The sequence below is a fragment of the Thalia democratica genome, chromosome 5 (genome assembly GCF_965202585.1).
Source record: "Thalia democratica chromosome 5, ktThaDemo2.hap1.1, whole genome shotgun sequence".
Lineage (NCBI taxonomy): Eukaryota > Metazoa > Chordata > Thaliacea > Salpida > Salpidae > Thalia > Thalia democratica.
This window is the reverse complement of record NC_139169.1, coordinates 22,537,602-22,558,496: the sequence shown is the minus strand read 5'-3', so window position 1 is coordinate 22,558,496 and position 20,895 is coordinate 22,537,602. Positions and strand designations below refer to the sequence as shown.

At 27.3% G+C, this 20,895-nt stretch overlaps 1 protein-coding gene across 2 annotated transcripts; it reads right to left on the bottom strand.

Annotated features, from left to right (window-relative positions):
• Positions 1-203: 203 nt before the first annotated feature.
• Positions 204-20,681, bottom strand: LOC145836179 (uncharacterized). Of its 2 annotated transcripts, none has more exons than XM_082943994.1 (12): positions 20,506-20,681; positions 16,886-17,081; positions 13,124-13,354; positions 12,574-12,657; positions 9,772-9,959; positions 3,437-3,532; positions 3,112-3,145; positions 2,094-2,250; positions 1,701-1,760; positions 1,156-1,269; positions 683-735; positions 204-485 (listed from the first exon to the last, which is right to left on the bottom strand). In XM_082943994.1, exons 1-11 carry the CDS (start codon positions 20,668-20,670, stop codon positions 684-686), a joined length of 1,377 nt encoding a protein of 458 aa, XP_082800120.1. In that variant the 5' UTR covers positions 20,671-20,681; the 3' UTR covers positions 204-485; position 683. The 2 variants fall into 2 exon arrangements, with proteins under 2 accessions (XP_082800120.1, XP_082800121.1); XM_082943995.1 differs by having other exon boundaries at positions 2,094-2,235.
• Positions 20,682-20,895: the final 214 nt, after the last annotated feature.

Below are 20,895 nucleotides of genomic sequence, written 5' to 3'. Positions count from 1 at the left end.
CATTATAAAGTTATCAAAATATATTTAACTCAGTACTTGAAATTTATTTCAGAAAACAATAGTTTTATAGTATTAAAAAGAAATTTAATTATTTCGTACTGAAGGCAAAAGATACAAAAAATCATTTTGCTATCTAAAACTGAAGTTTATGAAAAACTTATATTTTCTTTGGTATATATTTCAAACAGTAACTTTTGTTATGATTGAAAATCAGAAATAAATGAACAAACTTGAAAATATTTTAAGATAAAAAATCAAACAATTTATAAAACATTATAATTTCCTATATTCACAAATCTTCATATAACTAAAAACTTATTTAATCAGTACCATTAGTAACATTAACAATTTACAATTCTAAAACATTTTTTGAGACAAATATGTTAAAAAACATTACTTCACATGAAAAAATCAATTAACAGTAAAGTTGTGTTTCGGTTAGATGTCGTAAAGATTTGTTTTTACTTTTTTCCGCTTATCTACACCTGAAAATAAATTGACTTAGTAAAAAGTAAAAATCAAGTGGAGTCAAAGCAAGTTAACTATTTATCAACAATTCAATTTGAACTTTAATTATAACATATTGTAAACTTGTAGTAACGCAAATAACAACAAAGTTGAATTAAATAAATAAGTAATAAAACTGTATTTGTATACTATAAGTATAATAAAAATAACTGACCTTAATTTTTTTTTGAAAAGTTCGCTCGTGAGTCAGGTGTCTCGGGAGTTTCACTAAAATAAAAATCAAATTTAAAAAAACTAACAGACAAATAAGATAAGTAAATCACAATAAGGCTTTAAAAACATGAGTTGCTTTATTAAACTGGTGTAAAAATATTTCTGTATGCTAGTCTTTTTATCATGGTTTTGTTCAACTTAAATATTTTTGAGTAACAAAATTTTAAGTCTACTTGGCATACTTGAAACAAAAAATTAAAGTAAACACAAATTTTTACACCAAAAACAAACTAAAAATTAAAAACATAATTTTTTGCAACTTTTTAAACCAATATTATACAGCCAAATCAATATTAATTTATTAGCTTACAAATCCCTTATATTGATACATGTAAGATAAATACTTTTATAACAATTCCAATAAACGCACAACAACAAGTACACCTTATCTTAACTTCACCAACTAATACTAACATTTTGTCAGCTGCAATGTACCTTTTGATTGCATTGTTCATGAAAGCTGGTGTTTGTGGGGTTTTCGGAACAAATCGCGATGCTGTATCCACACTGGTGTCTCCATATGTTGATCTGAGATTTCATAGATTATAATTGCGAACAAGATTGTTGAAAATATTAAAACTACACATTTAATAACTACTGGAAAACATTTATTTCAAACAAATTATTTTTGGACTTTTCTCAAATATGCTACATGACTTTATTTCAAACTTATACAATTTTGAATTGGTTTTTCAAACCAATTTACTAGTTTTAAATCTAAAAACAGAAAATTACAATATTATAAAATTATAAATTTTTAAATGTACCTAAAATACATTTCTAAAACTTTACTAAACTTGCATTCAAGTTTCTACACCATTCATTTATATATTTAAACAAAAAGAACTTAACAAATAGCAAATGAGGATATACCAATACCAAAATCTACAAGTCTCGTTGCTTAAACTTGTACTAAATATATTACAGACATACAACATCTTATAATCAAACAAACTCACTGAATATTGTGATAACTAGTCGCATCTCCGCCTTCAAAGTTCGGAGTTTCCGGCGTTGTACTGTATTAGTACAAGAAATAGTGTAAAAATAAACATATAATGTGTAAAGATAATTACGTTAAACATACTTTTATAAGATAAATAAACACAGATGTTAAGCTTTAAACTTCAGTATAAAAATTAAATATTACACACAAACGAAAAAAAGAACATATTTTAATAAAATTTCATAAAAAATTGCTTATATAAAAGTTTTTTAACGTCTTCATAGAACCTAATAAACATTAACAAATATATATACTCTACAAATCTCTCTTAAAAATGACAAAACTTGTGTTGAGTCCTATACTAATAATATAAACATTATCCTATAACTTATACAACAAAACCAACAATCTATGCTGATTGACGTCTGGCGTGTTGAACCTTGTATCATCGGTAATGAAGGCGGGCGTCTTGGGGGTGACGCTCTTGTACAGCTTCATGCCGCTTACATCCACACAAGTTCTCAGTTCGGGAGTTTTGTAGGTTTCACCTGGGGGGTAATCACCTGTTTTGTACGGCCTTATTGCTATGTACAAAAAAAAAAAGAAATGAGAATTTTAGGTCGTTAAAACAAAAACTTTCTAAACATATTATTTTTGACAGATAATAATAATTGTACTTAAAAGAAACTGTACTTACTTACTAATTATTAAAATTACTTTTTAAGATAAGAAAATATCAAGAATGCAAAAAGTAAAATCTGTTTAGTAAGTTTTAAAATACTTTTTTTAAATTGTTTCATTATAGATCTAGTGTATAAATGTTCACTGCTAGACGAAATGTGCGTAAGCGTAGATAATAACTGAACAACTATTAATAAAATAATACTATAGACCATGGGTTGGAAAAAAATGCCTGTACAAATATCTGGTCAGTAAATTATCTATTGTTAAAAAATCGCTTATGAAAAGCAAGTGAAAATAAACTTACTTACAACAAATAAATAAAATTTTACTTAATTTTAAAATTGAGTAAAGAGTGGTGGAAACAAAACAATTTATATTATTATAAAATTTCGCATTAAAAATATATTCTATGTTTAGTAGTTTTTAGAATAAACTTTTCTTTCAAGTCCGCCCACAAAAAATTTTTTCTAGTAAATAAGTGCTGCTACAGATAATATTGATAAGTATGGTATTTATTGGCGAGCATAGCTAAGTTTTAAAGATTTTAAATGTATCATGTTTAAAATACAGTGTTCTAAAATGTTGTATTAAAGGTTTTTGGAATATATTCCTAGTTAAATAATGTATTAGTAATGTTGTTATAAAACAATGCAGATAGGTATAAATGTGCTTCGGATCAATAATAATTTAGTTTTTGACTCTTTCAACATTATACAATAAAGTCTTTAAAAAATACTTACCTCTTCTAGGCCCGGTTACTCTATTTGGCTTTATCTGTAATAATTTTGATGATTTAAATAAGATTGAATTAAAAAATATACTAACATTCAAACAAAATGTAGTCAGATGGTTTTAGTTTGAGTGCCTAGGTTTAAAACACTGTTATTTTCAAATATAAATGCAAAATGTAAACGACTTATATCAAGAAAATTATTGATAGGAACAGAAAAGTTTATAAGCATTAGAATAAATCCACCTGCAGAATAATACAATCGTACAAATTTTATTGACATAAAAAGCTAACACTAACAAGCATTTAAATACACTTAAATAATAAAAACTTACTTCAACAGGAGTTTTTTTCAAGCATGAAAATTCAGTGATTGTCAGTTCGGACATGTTGAGTCCTTCATTTGCAAATTTCCTAGCTTCATCCCACGCCTGTTAATATATATATATATATTATAAATAGTAGGTTAAAGTATTAGGATTTATTGTTAACTTCAAAAATTAGTTTTCTTAAATTGATACTATAAAACCGAAATCTTTAAACATATACATTTAACAGCTGTACACACAATAGTTTAGTTTCTGAATTAATGTTAATTAAATTAGTTTTTTTTAAACAGCTATTTAAATAAATCATAACAGAACAACTAACAATTGATGATTCATTTTTTAATACAACAAAAAGTTTAATAATTCTTTTTTTTAAACTACAGTTTGTTTTTATTCTCAATTACATATTAAGTAATTGTAAAAAATATACAAATTTTTCTTTTTTGTTCGTGTTTAAAATAGGATTTCCCAAACTCTTTTTCTTAAACGTTCAGCAGAAATTTTCAAAAACATTCGCTCCTTTATTGATTAATGTTAGTTATCCATTTACCTTTTTACTTCACTAATAACTAACGCCCCCTGAATATCCAAAAACAGAAATATTGCACTCTGGGAAAAGTTTAACCTAGACTATATGTAACCTATAAATCAGCATTTAACTTGTCAAATTGCATTTATAAACTTATTAATAACAAAACCATTTCTAAATTTGCAATATTATCAACATAAGTTTTCAAAATATACATTTTAACAGTTCAACAAACATTAAAATCCTAAAACAATGATGAACAAGTACAGCTTGGAATTTACAAAATACAAGCAAGTTGAAAAGTTATTTGAAGCAATAGTACAGTAACATAATGTAAACCAGTGCTTTTGAAATGGGGTTCCGAGGAACCCTAGGGTTCCGCGACGCCTCTCAGGGGTTCCGCGAAGCCTTTCGAAATTTAAAAAAGAAATTTGAAAGAAAAAAAAAACATAAATCATAAAACTTCAAAAAAATGGAACACATAAAATGGAAAACATATATAATAATAGCATTCATTGATCTGCTTAGTGTGTATCTAGCGGTAGGACTTTTAATGGGTATTAATTATTAATATGTGTCCTGGTTGCACAAATTTTTTTCAAATTTTTTGAATTTCTATTTTTAGTGAAGTCATGAAAGTACTGGTCTTATCACTAAAGCAAACAATGTAGGAGCAATCAAAACAAATTATAATTGTTTACACAATAAAACTAAATTTAAATCTTTATCAGAAACTTATTTCTGGTAAAGGTAAAATTAGAAAGTTTATTGATGAGTATCTGCAGTATGGTTTTGTGGTGATTGAAAGTGGAGGAGAACAGAAAGGTCAATGTGTTGAGGCTGGTTGTAACAAAGTGTTGGCAAACTCATCAATACCACCAGCAAAGTTGAGAAGGCACCAAGATGCATTCCATTAGGACAGTAATTTAAAAAGTTGGACTATTTTAAAAAGAAGGCACATGCCTTATTCTTGCAAAAGTGTGCGTTGTAATCATCCATCAACCCTTCCACCTAAATTTTAAAGGCAAGTAATAAGGGAGCATTGAGAATTGAATTATGCAAGAAGGCTTTCACTATTGCTAAGGAGTTTGCCCTTTCTTTCTCTATAATCTGTGCGAGGAGGTTGCATCAAAAGCAGTTGTTAAAAAACTTAGAACAATTCCTCTGTCTAATGACACCCTCCAATCCAGGGTCATGTAGATGGCTAGTGATACAGAGGATCAACTACTAGAGAAATTAAAAGCCAGTTTTTTTTATGCTGTGCAACTAGACGAGTCCACTGACGTAAGCGGCAAAGCATTGTTACTCGTTTTTGTTAAATATAGTGGGCTGGAAGGATTCTACGAAGATATATCATTTTGTGGAGAATTACCCACAAAAACAACTTCTGTTGAAGTAATGAAATGCGTCGAAAATTATTTCATCAGCAAGATTTAGAGTGGAATAAATGTGTCGGCATTTGTACTGACGGTGCAACGTCTGTGACTTGGTCCAAAAATGGCGTAGTGAGGAAAATGAAGGATAAAGCAGTTGAAGCTAAATGGATACATTGTTTTTTACATAGAGATAATTTGGCAATAAAACATCTTCCTTCTTGTTTACAAGAAGTTTTCTCAGCGTCGAATAAAACTGTTAATTTTATAAAGAAAAGTGACACAAAGGCCAGATGTTTCAAAGACTTATGTGAAAGTTTAGATGCTGACCATCTGCGACTTCTTTATCAAAACGAAGTTCGGTAGCTGTCGAAGGGGCGGACACTGGTTCGTCTCGTTGAATTAAAGAAGCAGGTGTTCACCTTTCTTAAAGATGAAGGCTCAGAATTAGTGAAGTTCTTTGAAGATGATGTTTTTTTAGCCAGGCTAGCTTATCTCACCGATACTTTAGAAGAATTAAACGCTTTGATCTTAAGCATGCAAGGGAAGCAAAATTCCATTTTTGTCATGACAGACAAGATTGAGGCGTTTAAAAAAAGAATTAAATTTTGGAAGAAAAAGGTTAGCAATGGTAATTTTGCGATGTTTTACCGGCTTAATGAGGCCCATGAAAAATGCATAGAATTCAACTTCTCTGACGAATATACAATCACCTTGATCTTTTGTCTATAAAGTTTCAACATTATTTTCCTGAAAATGTTCGCATCGGAAATTTATGGATTTTGAATCCTTTTATGTGTGATATTGCTTCAGAAGAAGTGAATCTTCATACAGATATAGAAAACGAACTGCTGCAACTATCTGAAGGTAGCAATTTAAAATTGAGTTTCAAAGGGAAGGAGCTTTTAGATTTTTGGATATGTGCAATTTCAGAGTACCCCGTCTTAGCAAAGCGTGCAGTAAAATTTTTCTTTTACCATTCACTACCACTTATCTTTGCGAGTCCGGCTTTTCGCATGTAACAAACATTAAAACGAAGCAAAGGAACTGTATGCTGACTCCAACCTTATCTGCCTGTCGACGTCTCAGTCAGTCCAAAATCCAGCCGCGCATTGACATGCTTGTTGCTAAGAGACAAGTTCAAGTTTCGCACTAAATGTTTTTTTATTTATTTTTTGTTAGGCATCTTACCCGTTTATTACAGTAATCTGTGAATTCATGTTCATTTCGTTATTGTTTGTAGCTCTCATTTTGTTTTTATTAGAAAGAATAGACTTTTATGACGTTGCGATTAATCATGTTTGTTTTCGTTTATTTATTATAGAATCATAAAATACCTAACGCCTCTGGCGCACTTTGAGTTTGACTCGAACTAATACTATTACAATTGGTATGATTTCTAACAATGATATAGTTTTGCTAAAAAATTTGTTTGATATTCTTTCGTTTGTTGCAGGAAATATTGTATTAAACATTTTATGTAAAATTAAATTAGGGGTTCCGCAGAAAAGTTGAAATTTGGAAAAGGGTTCCGCCACTAGAAAAAGGTTCAGAAGCACTGATGTAAACTATTCGACTCAGTCTCTTATTATTAAGCAAAAATTAATACTTAAGCAAGTAATACCTGTGATACAAGTGAATTATAAACATTTAGACCACACTATATGCCTAAATAAAGTAAGTTCATATTTCTAACTTCAACGAATGTAACTTTCAGGAAGGAAATAATATGCATAAAATGTGATAACTTAATTTCCTTATAAAAAACTTAAATAAAATTAACTACTTGGTAATATTTCAAACAAGCTGAAGACTTATTTGCTATAGCTTTATATAAAATTTAAACTGAACATTTCAAGCACAAAACTAAGAAAAACAAAAATAGGAACATGATCTTAAACTAATACATAAACGTATTGTTTAAACAAAATAGACTCGACCTCAGTTTTAATAAAATCTAAAAATATTGATAACATGTTAGACTTAATTCATATACTAATATTTAATAAAAACAAATTATACAGTATCCTTCTTTTATTGTACCGACTAATGTTTCTGTGTGTTAACGGATTAACACACTTCAACTGGGTTCTGTAAAAAAATTAAGAAAAAGAATAGAAGCTAAGGTAGGTGTATACATGTGTTCATTAAAACAAAAATAATTTCTACAGATTTTTAGAGGTTAATGGTAAATAATAGGTAAAATACTTAATGTTAAATCCGACTGTTTTAGACTATAAATATTTGTAATTACGAAGTCTAAATTAAGTAAAGTGAACTAAAATACACAATTAAATAACAAATCATAATATAAACTAATTACATGAATGGAAGGAAGAATTAATTCAAACCAGTTGCTAATGATTGAACAAAATATATCTAATAATTACGTCACAATATATATGAATATGAGGATTAGCTATTTGTAATTATTAGATATATTTTGTAACTCACACCAGGTGATAATTAAAACGATATAAGTTGAAAAGTTTTTACATATTGGTTGATTATTTTGTTGAAAGGTTAATTTATCGTATATTGAATTCAACATTATGACTTTCAAAACTTGAGTACAAAAAAAGATATTTAAATTCCTTGGAAATCAAAATTACATGAAAATTTTCTCTATCCCTTTTTTTTTTAATGTTAAGGTCCAGTTTTAAAAACTTCTAAAATGCATTAGTATGGTAAATTTACAAAGACTATTTTTACAAAAAAAAAAGTATCAATACAATTAAGACGTTTATCCTAGAACCATAAACATCAATACAAATTCAAGTGCATATTAATGTATATGTGGAAAGTACAAAAACTTAAACAAATCCATAACAAATTAAAGATTAAAACAACTTAATAAAAAACTCTTCCAGCGGGAAAATGGAGCTTATAGCACTTAACTTGTACTTTAAATCAATCAACAACTTATAGCCTTGTATAGTTATCTCTTTACGCCAAAAAGTAGTTTACAAATAAATACTATATTTTTTATTTAGGCTAAAAGAAGTAAATTAAATAGAGCTATTAAAATACTTTGTAAAATAACTTAATTTTAAGGATATTTAAGAGAAAAAATATCAAAACCAGAATAACTATTTGCCACATTAGTGTTTAGTTTTTGTTAATTTTTATAATACTTATTATATGCAGAACTTGCTACTAATTGTTGGCACAGAAGCACAGCAAATTAAGTGATGTGGATAAAATTAATCTCTCGCGTGGAAAGCTGCAAATCGAAAAAATGTTCTAACCATTGTCAAATTTGTTATGTTCCTATTAAAACGTGAATTAAAAAATGTAAAAAAATTCAAGTATTTTTACTCGTGACGTCACTAAGCTTTTTTTAAACACATTTAACAATAATCAAAAAACGTGATTTTGCATTATTTATAAACATATTTCTATCTTTTTTTTTATATTTAGTTTTTTTGTTTGTTTCATAACTTACTTGAATCCAACTTAATTGACGTCATTTAAAAAAATATTTATGAATTTATAAATAAATACTTTATAAGTAAAATTATTGTTTGCAAACCTGAAAGCGAACTTTTTAATTATATAACTCTTTTAAATTGAACATATAAAAAATTTACAAAATATTGCTTCGAAGATAAAGTACATGTTGACGGATTATAACTGCATATAACGTAGAAAAGCAGGAAGTAAATGAAAATTTAACTTAACAACAAGTGGTTAGGCAGTACGGTGAATATAAAACAACATTCATCTTACAGAATAGAGCTTTTAATATTTACCTTGTTTTTACTATCTATGTAATGGATGAACCTTAGAAAATAAAATATTTAATTTCTTATCTATATGCTTTGAAAAAATAATAAAGGATTATAAAAATAGCAAATCAGACTTAAGTTCAACAAGACAACTTGAAGTAGATAAAAAGTAAATAAAACTTGTAAATGAAGAAGCAGTTAAAATACGCATAAGCACAAGTTCGTTAATTCTTAAAAGCAACTGACAACAATTAATTCAGAAGATAATCAAAACTATAACAGTTAGTTTTTTTTTAGATATTGATATAGTATTTTGTTGAAAATATCAAGAAATAATTTCTTGTAGATAAAATTCAACACTTTGACTTTCACATCTCTAATTTGAATTCCTTAGTAATTACTATTAAAAGAAAACAATTTTTGTTCCTTTACAAAAAATGTAAATATAAGGTTTTCAAAATTTCTAAAATGCAACAGTATGGTTATTTTACTCAGATTAGAGAATATTTTATCCAAAGAAGGTATCAATCCCATTGAGAAGCGCAACCAAAAACCATTAGACACCAATACAAATTCAAGTATACATATCTAAAACCCAACTACTTTTCTTCTTACTTCTACGTTTTAACCATCTAGAAACATTCCCAATATAAAACTAACAACTAAAACATTTTTTTTAAATCTGAAACAAACTATAAAAATGCAACGAACCCTGCCGGCGGGCAACTGCAGTCTGTCCCTCCTCGTTTTGATCACTCCCCCGAACTCGTCCTCCTCCGACGAGCTTTCCTCCTCCTCCGCGTCCCGCTGCCCCCGCGGAACCCTCGTCGGCCCCTGCCCCGATCCCCACGACAGCTTTTTGGTGTCCGCGAGCTGCGGCTTCCACGACAGCTTACCGCCTGTGGTCGTGTTTGTTGGTAAAGTTTAGAACAGGGAACAAGACAGATTGTTAAATGAGATTTTAATGATGTTTAGAGGACCAAGTATGTTGGTTGTCGGTCATAGATGAGAGTTAGGTTTATCAAAAAAAAACCCAATTTTTAAGACTTAAGTGTAAAAAGAACAGAGTTTACATTTATATGTTGGAGGTGAGGGGGTTGAGATAGCTAGCATTTTAAATTTACTTACTTTGCATTTCACAACTAGCAGTTTAAGTGATAAAAGTGACTCTCTATGCAAATATGTTAGATTAGAAAAAAATAATTTTATAATAATTAACATAACATAGTAAAAGTGTAACGCATGTATGGGACTTATAATTCATGGTTTGTCTTTTTTTTAACCAGAGTTGACAGACTATTCCAACTTATTTGCAAGGAAATGTTGTCCTAACTAAATAAAGTAATAAAATATTTATAATTCCTTACAGTCTTCTCTAAAAATTCAACTGGCAACAAAAATAGTTTAAAATAATTAACAGTATTCTGTTTTTCACCACCATAACTTACGTCCAGACGAAGCTAAGTTGTTTTGTTTGGAAGCAATTTTTCTCGTGTACTTTTTAGGGGTATCGAGCTTGCTACTTTGCACCGACAGTTTGACAGCTTCTATGGACAAACAAGAAAGAAAACATATATTTAAATAATCTAAGACAAGAGCTATTTAAAATTTATTTCCATTAAATCAACTTGGACACTGCTGTCATTCTTGAAAAGCAAAACAGTATTTTTTTTTGTTTTAGTGTTTAATATCAATAAAAAAATTATACTGTATGTGTGTAATCTAACTTACTTAATTTAACATAACTTTACCACATATCGTATCAATTTTTATTGGCTACTTGCAAACAAACTATATACAAAACTGTGTTTTTTTTTGTGATAAAACGTTTAATTAAAGTATTAGAAGACATTTTAAACCTAGGATTCAAAAAATTCAGACTATTATCATTTATTTTATAGTTAATTAACTTATAACAAGACAGTAATTGCCTGATGGAAACTGTGATGCTGTGAAACTATTTCTGGTGTATTTTCTCGGCGAAGTTAAAAGGCTTCGACGGTTACTTTGTGGTGCTTGGGCCTTGTCTATTTATAAATAGAAAAGAAAAGTTATCTTTTTTTGTGTAGAAGTTTAAAACTAAACAAAAGAAATAAAGTATTTATAAGAAACGGTCACAGTTGAATTTTCCAATGACATGCTAACTAATCTTTAATTAGTCAATTAATTTAAGTTTTTATTATAAACAATATACATTAATGGTTAGATTAAGTAGACAGTATACTGTAATAAACAGACTCCTTAGTATTCTAAAATTGAGTCGTCCATGCACACTTTTGTTGTCCTTAAACATATTGATTTTCATAAGGTAAACATTTAGAGCTACATATATATTATTATTAACATTTTTAATTTGGAACGGTTTAAAATTGCACGAGGAGACTAGAATGTACGAAGACGAAAATGCGTGAGGGCATAAAATTAAACGAAGACAAATTTGCACAAGGAGGAAAAATTGCACGAAGATAATTTTGCACCAAGGATAAATTTTGCACGAGTTACAATTTTGCACGGAGGGTCATTTTAGCACGACAGTTTAAAAAAAAAGTAAAACATATAAAAAAAAACAGAAATAAAAAACTAAAAGATAAATCAAAATAAATTAATAAAAAAGAAAAATAAGCTACCGACCAAGGGTAAGGGATTACAGTGACAGTAAAAAAGAAAAACTGAAAACGAAAATTTAAAAATTTAAGTTAAGAAAAAAAAATTAATGCGCCCTCGTGCAATTTTGTCCCCTCGTGCAATTTTGTGCCCTCGTGCAATTTTGTACGCTAGTGCAATTTTGTACACTAATGCAAATTTGACAGCTACTCCTTTTGTTTACCTTCTAGAATCGTATTTATATAGATAGACACCAAATAGACTTACTTCAACTAAATTTACCAGCTTATTCAACATGTTAGAAAGAAACTTATGATGATGTAAAGATATAATTTGTTTAATTTACACAATAAAATTGAGACTTAAGTTCCAGTAAACAAAACTAATTAAACGTAAACTAAAAACAAAACAGTAATTGCCTGGAATAGGTTGTTGCTTGGTAAGACTTTTAATATTATATTTTCTAGGTGAAACTAATTTGCTTCGACGTTTATTTTTTGGGGTTGGGGGCGTATCTATTTGTAAGAAAAAACAAAAATTTTGTTAATTTCCAAGGTTGACTTGTAAAATACTTTATCAAATATAAGTAATTACTTTTAGTTTGAATTAGTAGCATATAATATTAAAACAAAACACAAAACAACATTTAATATTATTACAACTAGCTTGTTCATTTTGACATCATTTGAATCAATTAAACAAGTATATTTATTTAATGCACTCAAGTACTACAGCTTACATGTTTATTACAATTAAACACTTAAAATCTTTGGTTAAGTAACTTAACTGTCTATGTAATTACAATCTACCAAGCTAAAACAAATTCTATAACAATCAAACGTTTTGGTATAATTATTCAGTAAAAATAGAAGAGTATACAACAAATTTTCAAACAAACTATTTTCAAACCTTTGTTATTTTCCTGATCCATGTCTGTGAGAAAGCTGGGCTTAACAGGTGAGAAATTGAATTCCTTATCCAGATTTCCTTGTTCTACAAATAAATATTTTGTTAGTACAATTTTTTTTCGAATTACAATAAACAATTTAGTAGGTTAAGGTGTTTAACTTGTTGAAAAGGAAATAAAAATATTTAGAAGGAAATGGTTTTCACAACAATTAGTAATATTATTTTCTTGTTATTTTAAAATTATCATTAATAATGATTATTATATTTAAAAAGATGTTGTATATTATTTCTCCCTTAAACAGTATTTTAGCTAAATAACTAAAATAAAAAATTATGGGGATCTATATTTTGATTTTACTTTTAATTTTATTTCATTGCTCTGTTTTTTTTTTTTTTTTTTGTATCTGAAGAGCTGTTTTTCAGCAAAATAAATAAATCAGAAAACTTTATAATTTCCTTTTAACTTAAAAAATGTCACCTAGCTTTGATGAATTTTTTTAAACATTTAAACCAATTACATTTATAATGAGAATTGTAACAAACAACTTACTTAAAAACTCTGGCGTCTCCGGCGACTTCAGCACGGATTCGTCGAGATTCTCTTTCTGAACAGCAGAAACTCTGGGAGTGTTGGGATGGTGAGCTGTTTCACTATTGAGCGCGTCTTCTATTTCAAACGTGGCGTTCTTGCTTTGATGAGGTTGGTCAGCTCCTTCAGGTGTTTCATCAACTACTTCTACTGTTTCCACCTCAGCAGCGGGCATTTGATTTTGTGAAATTGCTGAAAAGTATAGAATCAGTTCTTAACCTTTTTTTCATGTTTTACCCCTTTTTGGAAGGTTATTACCAATTTTACTCCCATTATACAAAGTATTGTTTAGTTTTAAGAAAAAAAAAATTTAAACATAAAACTTATTGAATAGAAATTATCTTAAAATTTAAAGACTTTATTTAATAAAAAATACAGCTAAATACTAACTAAAAAATTTAAAAGACAATTAATCAACATTGATTTACATAACTTTTAATAATAAAAAAATTAACCCCCTACAACAAGGGATTTTAATCCAGGTTAAGAATCGCTGGTATAGACAGTTTAAATTTATGAAAAATGAGTTCGGTATGCATAAGGTTATTTGTCTTACTAGCTTTACCAGCCTAAGTTTTCGAATACCATTAGTAAGCAAATAAAGTCGTGTTTCACATACTTTTCAATTAAAATACATTTATTAAAAGTGTTTATTTTTGAATTTTGGTTAAGAAAGTGTTCACAGACTTTTGCTAAGCTATTTATATTAAATTTAAAATTTATTTGTCGTCTACAATTTAGTAATTTATTTTAAATTATTTTGATCGTACCGCTGTTTATTTTTAAGATTAAGAACAAAGACATTTTTACTTGAAGTTAATTAAGCTATGAATGATATTGAAACTTCCCATTTAGTTCGTTTCAAGTTTTAGTTTTTTTAGTTTAATCATTTAAGTATTTCTTATTAAATTAAATTAAAGGTGACCTTCAATAAGTTGCTTGTTTTGTTGTTGTAAACCATTTGTTAGCTTAAAAATGAAATGTACTGTAAATAAGTAAAGAATGGTCTTACAAAGTTAATACACATAAACAAAGATAATCTGAGAATAATGGCCTTAAAATTTCACAACGGATACTAATATAACAATGATATATTGATGTAACGAAATAAAATGATATAACTATAAAATAACTTTTCGAAGTATATATTTAATCGTTTGCTAACAAAAGATCCTAGTGAAACAAGTTCACTGGAATATAAACAAAAACAAATTACACAGTAATCTTCCTTTATTATACCAACATATGTTTCTGTGTGTTAACTAATCAACACACTTCAACTGGGTTCTGTTGTTTTCATTAAAATTAAATTAAATAATTTACTACAAATTTTTACAGGTTAATGGTTAATAGTGGGTTATTATTATTACCTATTATTAATACCTATTATTAACCATTAACATGTAAAAATTTGTAGTAAATTATTTTATTTTTAATGAAAATATGCATACACCTACTTTATTCTATGTTTCTATTCTCATATTACAGTAATTGTTTTTTTACAGAACCCAGTTGAAGTGTGTTGATTAGTTAACACACAGAAACATATGTTGATAAAATAAAGGAAGATTACTGTATAACTTGTTTTTATAAAATTATAAAATAATGATAAATTGGAAAGAACTGATTGTTTATTTGTCTGATATACCAATTAAATCTCAATTAAAGTTAATAATTAATAAAGTTCATTTTGATAGGACGAAATTAACTGATGTAACTAGTTAAAGGTGTTTAGAGTAAAACATATTTTGGATTTAATAAGTTTTGATCAAATTTTGTATTGCCTGCAATAATTAGAACATATTATAAGGCTTAAAATTATGATAAAATAATTTAGAAAATTAAAAAGGTATTCACAATTTTTTTATTTAAAATGTATATTGCTTAGCTTGTGAAACTGACTAGTTACTATTTTTTATTTGTATTCAACGTATCTTTCTAATCTAAAGTCAAAATACTTGTTTGTTTGTTTTTTAATTTACCTATAATACCATTTCTTAATATGACTAATGCAGGGTTCGTGCGCGAATTTTTTTTCATTTAGCCTGACGGAGACCAATTTAGCCTGACATTTTTTCAACGTTAGGAAAATCCCCTTTAGAAGTCATTTTAGGTATTGGGGGGTCTTGAATAGTACTATTGTAGTCTCTGACTTCAACCAGCTATATCTCAAAAATTTTATGAGCTTTAAAAATCTGCAAAAAGCAACTCATAGCTTAGTTACAACTCAATAAAATAAGACTAAATTGTGAAAAAGGTGATTGACCCCTTATTCCCTTAACATAACAAATTCAGTGATAAGTTTTAAAATAAGCGTTATATCTAATCTATTACTAGTTTAAAAATTTAATATATATTACTAAATACAATTGTTCAATTTAATTAAGCACTACGTAAAAACATTATAACCAGAAGATTTAAAATAAAACAATGTGCATTGTCGTGTTTTATTAAAATTTAAAATAAAACGCTTACACAAGTATTAAAAGAAGTAAAAAATGTTTATTATAGTATCTTGACTAATACTTAAAATTGAAGCATAATTATAAATCCTAAACTCTAAATAATTACAGTGATTGTTGATTTCATATCAAATTTAAAAAGGTTACGCTTAAATTAAAAAACCTTTAACATTTTGTTTTTGTAAAGAAAAATGAATTGTACCTCAAATTTGTACTCCCACAAAACTTAGTACTTATATCTTAAAGCTAAGTTTTTGTGTTGTGAATATCTGTAACAACTTTAAACAAACAGTAAAATATATGAATAGACTGCTAAGAGTTTTAATCTATAAAATATTCTGTATAAAGCCTTTAAATTAGAAATTAAAACAGTTAAACTAACTAAGCTCTGAAAAACATAGCTAATGAAAACAAATTCAAACAAACAGCTAAGTAGTTGAATTAAACTGTAATGTTTAAACTGTATTTTTTATGAATTTTCATAACTATAATGTATATAATCTACTTAAAACTAAATATTGAAGATTCTTAAAATTTTTTAGAGATTAGGTTTTAAGCATTTACTTTTACAAATACTGACTAATTTTGTCTTTAATAACTAAATCTGTATTTAGAAATAACATCACATCTCAATTTGATCTTTAAAAGGTTTCTCTTTTTTTTTTATCAAAAATTTTCAAGCATTTGAACTGAGAATAACCGAGACTTTCAAATTTTTAAATAAAAAACTGATTCAGCCTGACGTTTTTCTACTTTTTTCAAAAAAACTGATTTAGCCTGACTTAGCCTGATTTAGCCTGACGCGCACGAACCCTGCTAATGTATACTACCTATACATCAGGTACCTATACTAACAGATGTATTTTTATTGCAGTGAAAATGGTTTAACTTCACAATATCTAAAAAAACTTGTTCTGTTCCATAAAAACTTATTGTTATTATTCCCTAACAAATAGTGTTTGAAAGCCAAAAGTAATTTACATATTTTTTAACTAAGTATAGTATTGAGATGATAATAACTACAAATTAAAAGTATTCTTCCTTCATTACACTGACATATGTTTCTGTGTGTTGAACGAGTTAACACACTTCAACGGATCTTTGAAAATCAAGATACATATGTCAGTGTAATAACGTAAAAATACTGTTTAATTTTTATCATATATTCCAGTTAACTTGTTTCGCTTGGATCTTTTTTAACAAACGCAAAAGTCTTATATTTTTGAACAGTATTGAGACAACCATTTATTTTTTCACTCACGTTGCAAAGGCTGGACTTTTTCAACTTTCCTCACTTCAACAGGCATGCTTTCAACCCCGTGCCTCGTTTTAAGCTCTTCCCTCAAACCTCCCATCATCTGCTTCAATTTTGACGTGAACTTGGGCACGTTCCTGCAAACATTCTGCATCACGTCGTCTTCAGCTTTCATGCTTATCAACGTTTTCTTGCCTTCTTCCTGCAAAGTGGTTTTAATTAAGTGTTGAAAAAAAAAACTGTATTTGATGATAATTTGATTTAACAGAGTTTTGTAACAATTCGTTCATATGGTGTTCGTACAAATTTTAATTTCCATTGAAGATTTATTGTTGAGTCAGTTATTTTTTTAAGATGTTTAGAGTATAACTTTCTTTGTATTTAATTCAAGTGGATGAGACTAACTTAGTAAACTAAATATACTTAAGGGCATATGGGTTCCACCTTGATTTTTACAAGTTGGTTTAATTTTATAGAGTTTTATCTGAGCAATCAGACATTTTTAAGCGCTTGAAAAAATTCAAAAAAAAATTCAAGATAAGAGCGATCAAATTTGGTGACTTCCGTAGGTTCCTTATGGTAAGCACAAACTAAAAACGCAAAAATAGACCATTTCACTAAAAATCTATCTCCTCCTTCATTTTTCAACCAATCTTCTTCAAATTTGCGCAGAAAGTGTATTATAAATTTAAAAAAAATTGAATGCAGGAATTTTTTTATTTAGAAAAAAAAAACACCTTTTTTTTTTGTTTTTTTTATCTACAATTTTTATTTTTCAAAATTTTTTAAATTCCCGCATTCAAAGTCTTTTAAACTATAAAAGGAACATTTCATGAAAGTTTGAGGTCTCTAGCTCAAAAAATGAAGGAGTTAATAGATTTTTAGTGATTTTTTTAATTTCCGAAAAAAATTGACCCTGAAAAATTTGTGCTATACGTTTGTATTGGAACATTTTTATAAAAATTACAATATTTTAAAAGTTAAATAAGATATTTTAATTCTATAAAAACTGGCTTGTAGATTGTACTTCAAGCTTTCATTTAAGATCATATGTTATTTTTAGTGAAAAAAAAAATGTCCGACCCCATATGCTTATTAAAACTTTACTTAAGGTGTTTTAAACGTTTATTATTTGTTATGAAAGAATTTAGGCCATAAGGGGATCCAACATTTTTTTAGAAAATTATATTAGACCTTATATGTGCGCTCTGATAAAATAGTATCAGATACTTTTCAATCAACAAAAAAAATTACTTTAGAGGTATCTTCAAGTAAATGAAAATTTTCTGGTACTAAGGTATAGAGGAAAAATTTTTAAAGTAAATTTTCTCTTAATTTTGAAAATCCACCAAAAATTGATTTTCTCCTTTATTTTATGTCAGGATAATCTTAAATTTCTTGAAAACTTTTTTTACATTAGTAGAAGTTCTGTTTTATGACTAAAAAATTACTCAATTTTTAAAATACTTAGCCTTTATGAAAGCCCCCCTATGGCCTTTAGGGAAATTCAGTCACAGTAAAAAAGTTTAAAAATATTTTTTTTGTGCATTATGAAACTTCAAGTTTAAAACTAACATAAGAAAATGACTTAAGTTACTAAAAAACTTATAGAATACAAAGGTTGGTGTATATTATACAAAATTATTTTATCAAGAGCATTAGTTTAATAAATTTCATACCCAATAATTTCAAGTTTTCAAAATGAAATAAATCATGCTAATTTAGCATATTAAAAATAATAAATCACTTAAAATGGTATAAATATAATGTAGCAAGCCTAATAAACATTTTTTCAAAATTAACAAAAAAAATAGGCCCTATATGTAAGATTTCAAAAAAAAATCATTTTTGACTTATTTTTGTTTGGACATTAAGCTTAATGTATTCATAACAAAAATTAATAACATATAACGACTAAATTACCAATAACTCTATATTAGTTTTTTTTTAATCGCTATAAGTACTATGTCACTATAACTTTGACTTTGTATGAGTATTACATACTATATAAATCATTAGTGTATAATATGTACAGAAAAGAAAATATGATTTTAAAAACTACTATTATATTTTACATTACAGCCTATATATAGATGTATGTCTCTTTTTTTGTTAAATCATTTTAAAACAAACTTTACCAGAATGATATGTGTGATCCACTTTTAAAAGCAAAATAAGTATTTTATAAAAAGCATCATTTATTTCAACTTATCTGGTGAGTTTTAACTTGACATAATGTTACTTCCTTTTTTTCAAGTTTAACAATTTTAGTCTCAAGCTTTTCTGACAGTTGAGAAAAACAATGTTTTACATAAATACTGAATGATTTAATTTAGTACAAATAAATTTAAAGACTCTAGTTTTAAGAAAAAATCTCTAATTTAGGTAAAAAATTAAAAGTTTTAAGTAATTTAAAATAATGTTTTATTTAAATCATACTTACTTCTGATACTCTTGCAAAAATTGTAACAAGCTACAAAAGTCATAAAAAAAAGACTTTTACATTATATTAGTTATTTGAAGTGATATTACAAATATATTATTCATACCAGAAGATCTACAATATTTGTTGTTTTTCTATAATAAACTAGGAATAATTATTTCAATAAAAATTATTTTTGTTCATTTCTGACTTAATTATAATTAATATATGTCATATATTAATGGGGTGGGCAATGTTTTTTAATCAACAAGCCAAATTTGGAAAAATTTAGTTTTTTGCGGGCTGGAGCATTTCAAAATAGTGATTTACCAGATGCAGCAAAATAATGACTTTTTAGATCTGAATCCAACTGGATACTAATTTTAGTCAAGATCCTGACCCCGTCGGATTCTAATTTAAATAAAAGTTTTGGATCTGGCCGAATATGCAAAAATATGATACAAAGTTTTATCAAAATTTTGTAATATTAACCCTTTGAGGGCCTGTCACTTTGCTCGCGGGCCGGTCATTTTCATTTGCAGGTCAGATGCCATTAAAATTTTAAAAACTGTCTGGGTCAGTCCTTTTCCCGCTGGCCGTATGTTGCTCACCCTTAATATATGACGTGGAAAACAACTTTAAAGTAAAAAAACAATTATTTTAAAAATTTACTGAAATATATATTTTACAATCCATAAATATATGTTTTCTATTTTTATTTTACCCTTACTTCTTTAATTTGAAAAATAATTAAATAACTTCATATTTAAATATAAATAAGTAAAAGGAGAAAACAAACTAATTTCACTAGACTAATCATAAAAACAACATGAATATTTATTGATGGAATTATTAAAGGGTTAGAGAACACAAGAGTTTTTTTCTTTGAATGTTACCCCTACTTTTTAAGGTCATATGTGATGGCTTAGATATCTAAACTATATCTGTTTTAACAATAGAATTTTTATCTAAAAACCAAGACAAATGATGTATCAACAAAAGTTTAGAAATTTAAAACAATAATAAACTTATTTTATGAATAGAAATATGCTTTAAATTGAAAAAAGGTTACTGAAAAAATACCAAAAAACTAAAAGAATAAAGAAATTAAAATGACTAACTTAACAGAAAAGTACTCTGTACTTGAAACTTTTTTTTTCGAACTACAAAGTGCAATTAATGATTTTGATTCAAACCTGCCAACCTTAATTGTAGTCAACTCATTGTTGAGTTGGTTAGCAGCTCTCCTTGACTCTTGCAAAGTGAAGTCGTTACGCTGGATTCGATCAAGTTTTTTGTCCACATCCTTGCCAAGTTTCACAAGAGGCTGCAAGGCAGCTGAAAGACTGCTGGCATTTTTGTTATTCATACTTTTTACAAAGTTTAAAGCTGTACAATAGAATGTTGCAGTAATATAAATAGCGACTACATGATGTATTTAAAAAATTTAACTATATTAAACAAACACTTCCGAACAATTTGGATTTGATAAACATTATTTTTTGAAGTATAATATGAAATACATGAATTTTGAAATAAATACTACTGAAGTAATTTATACACGAAGTTAAACTTTTAATAAGCACCTTATTGA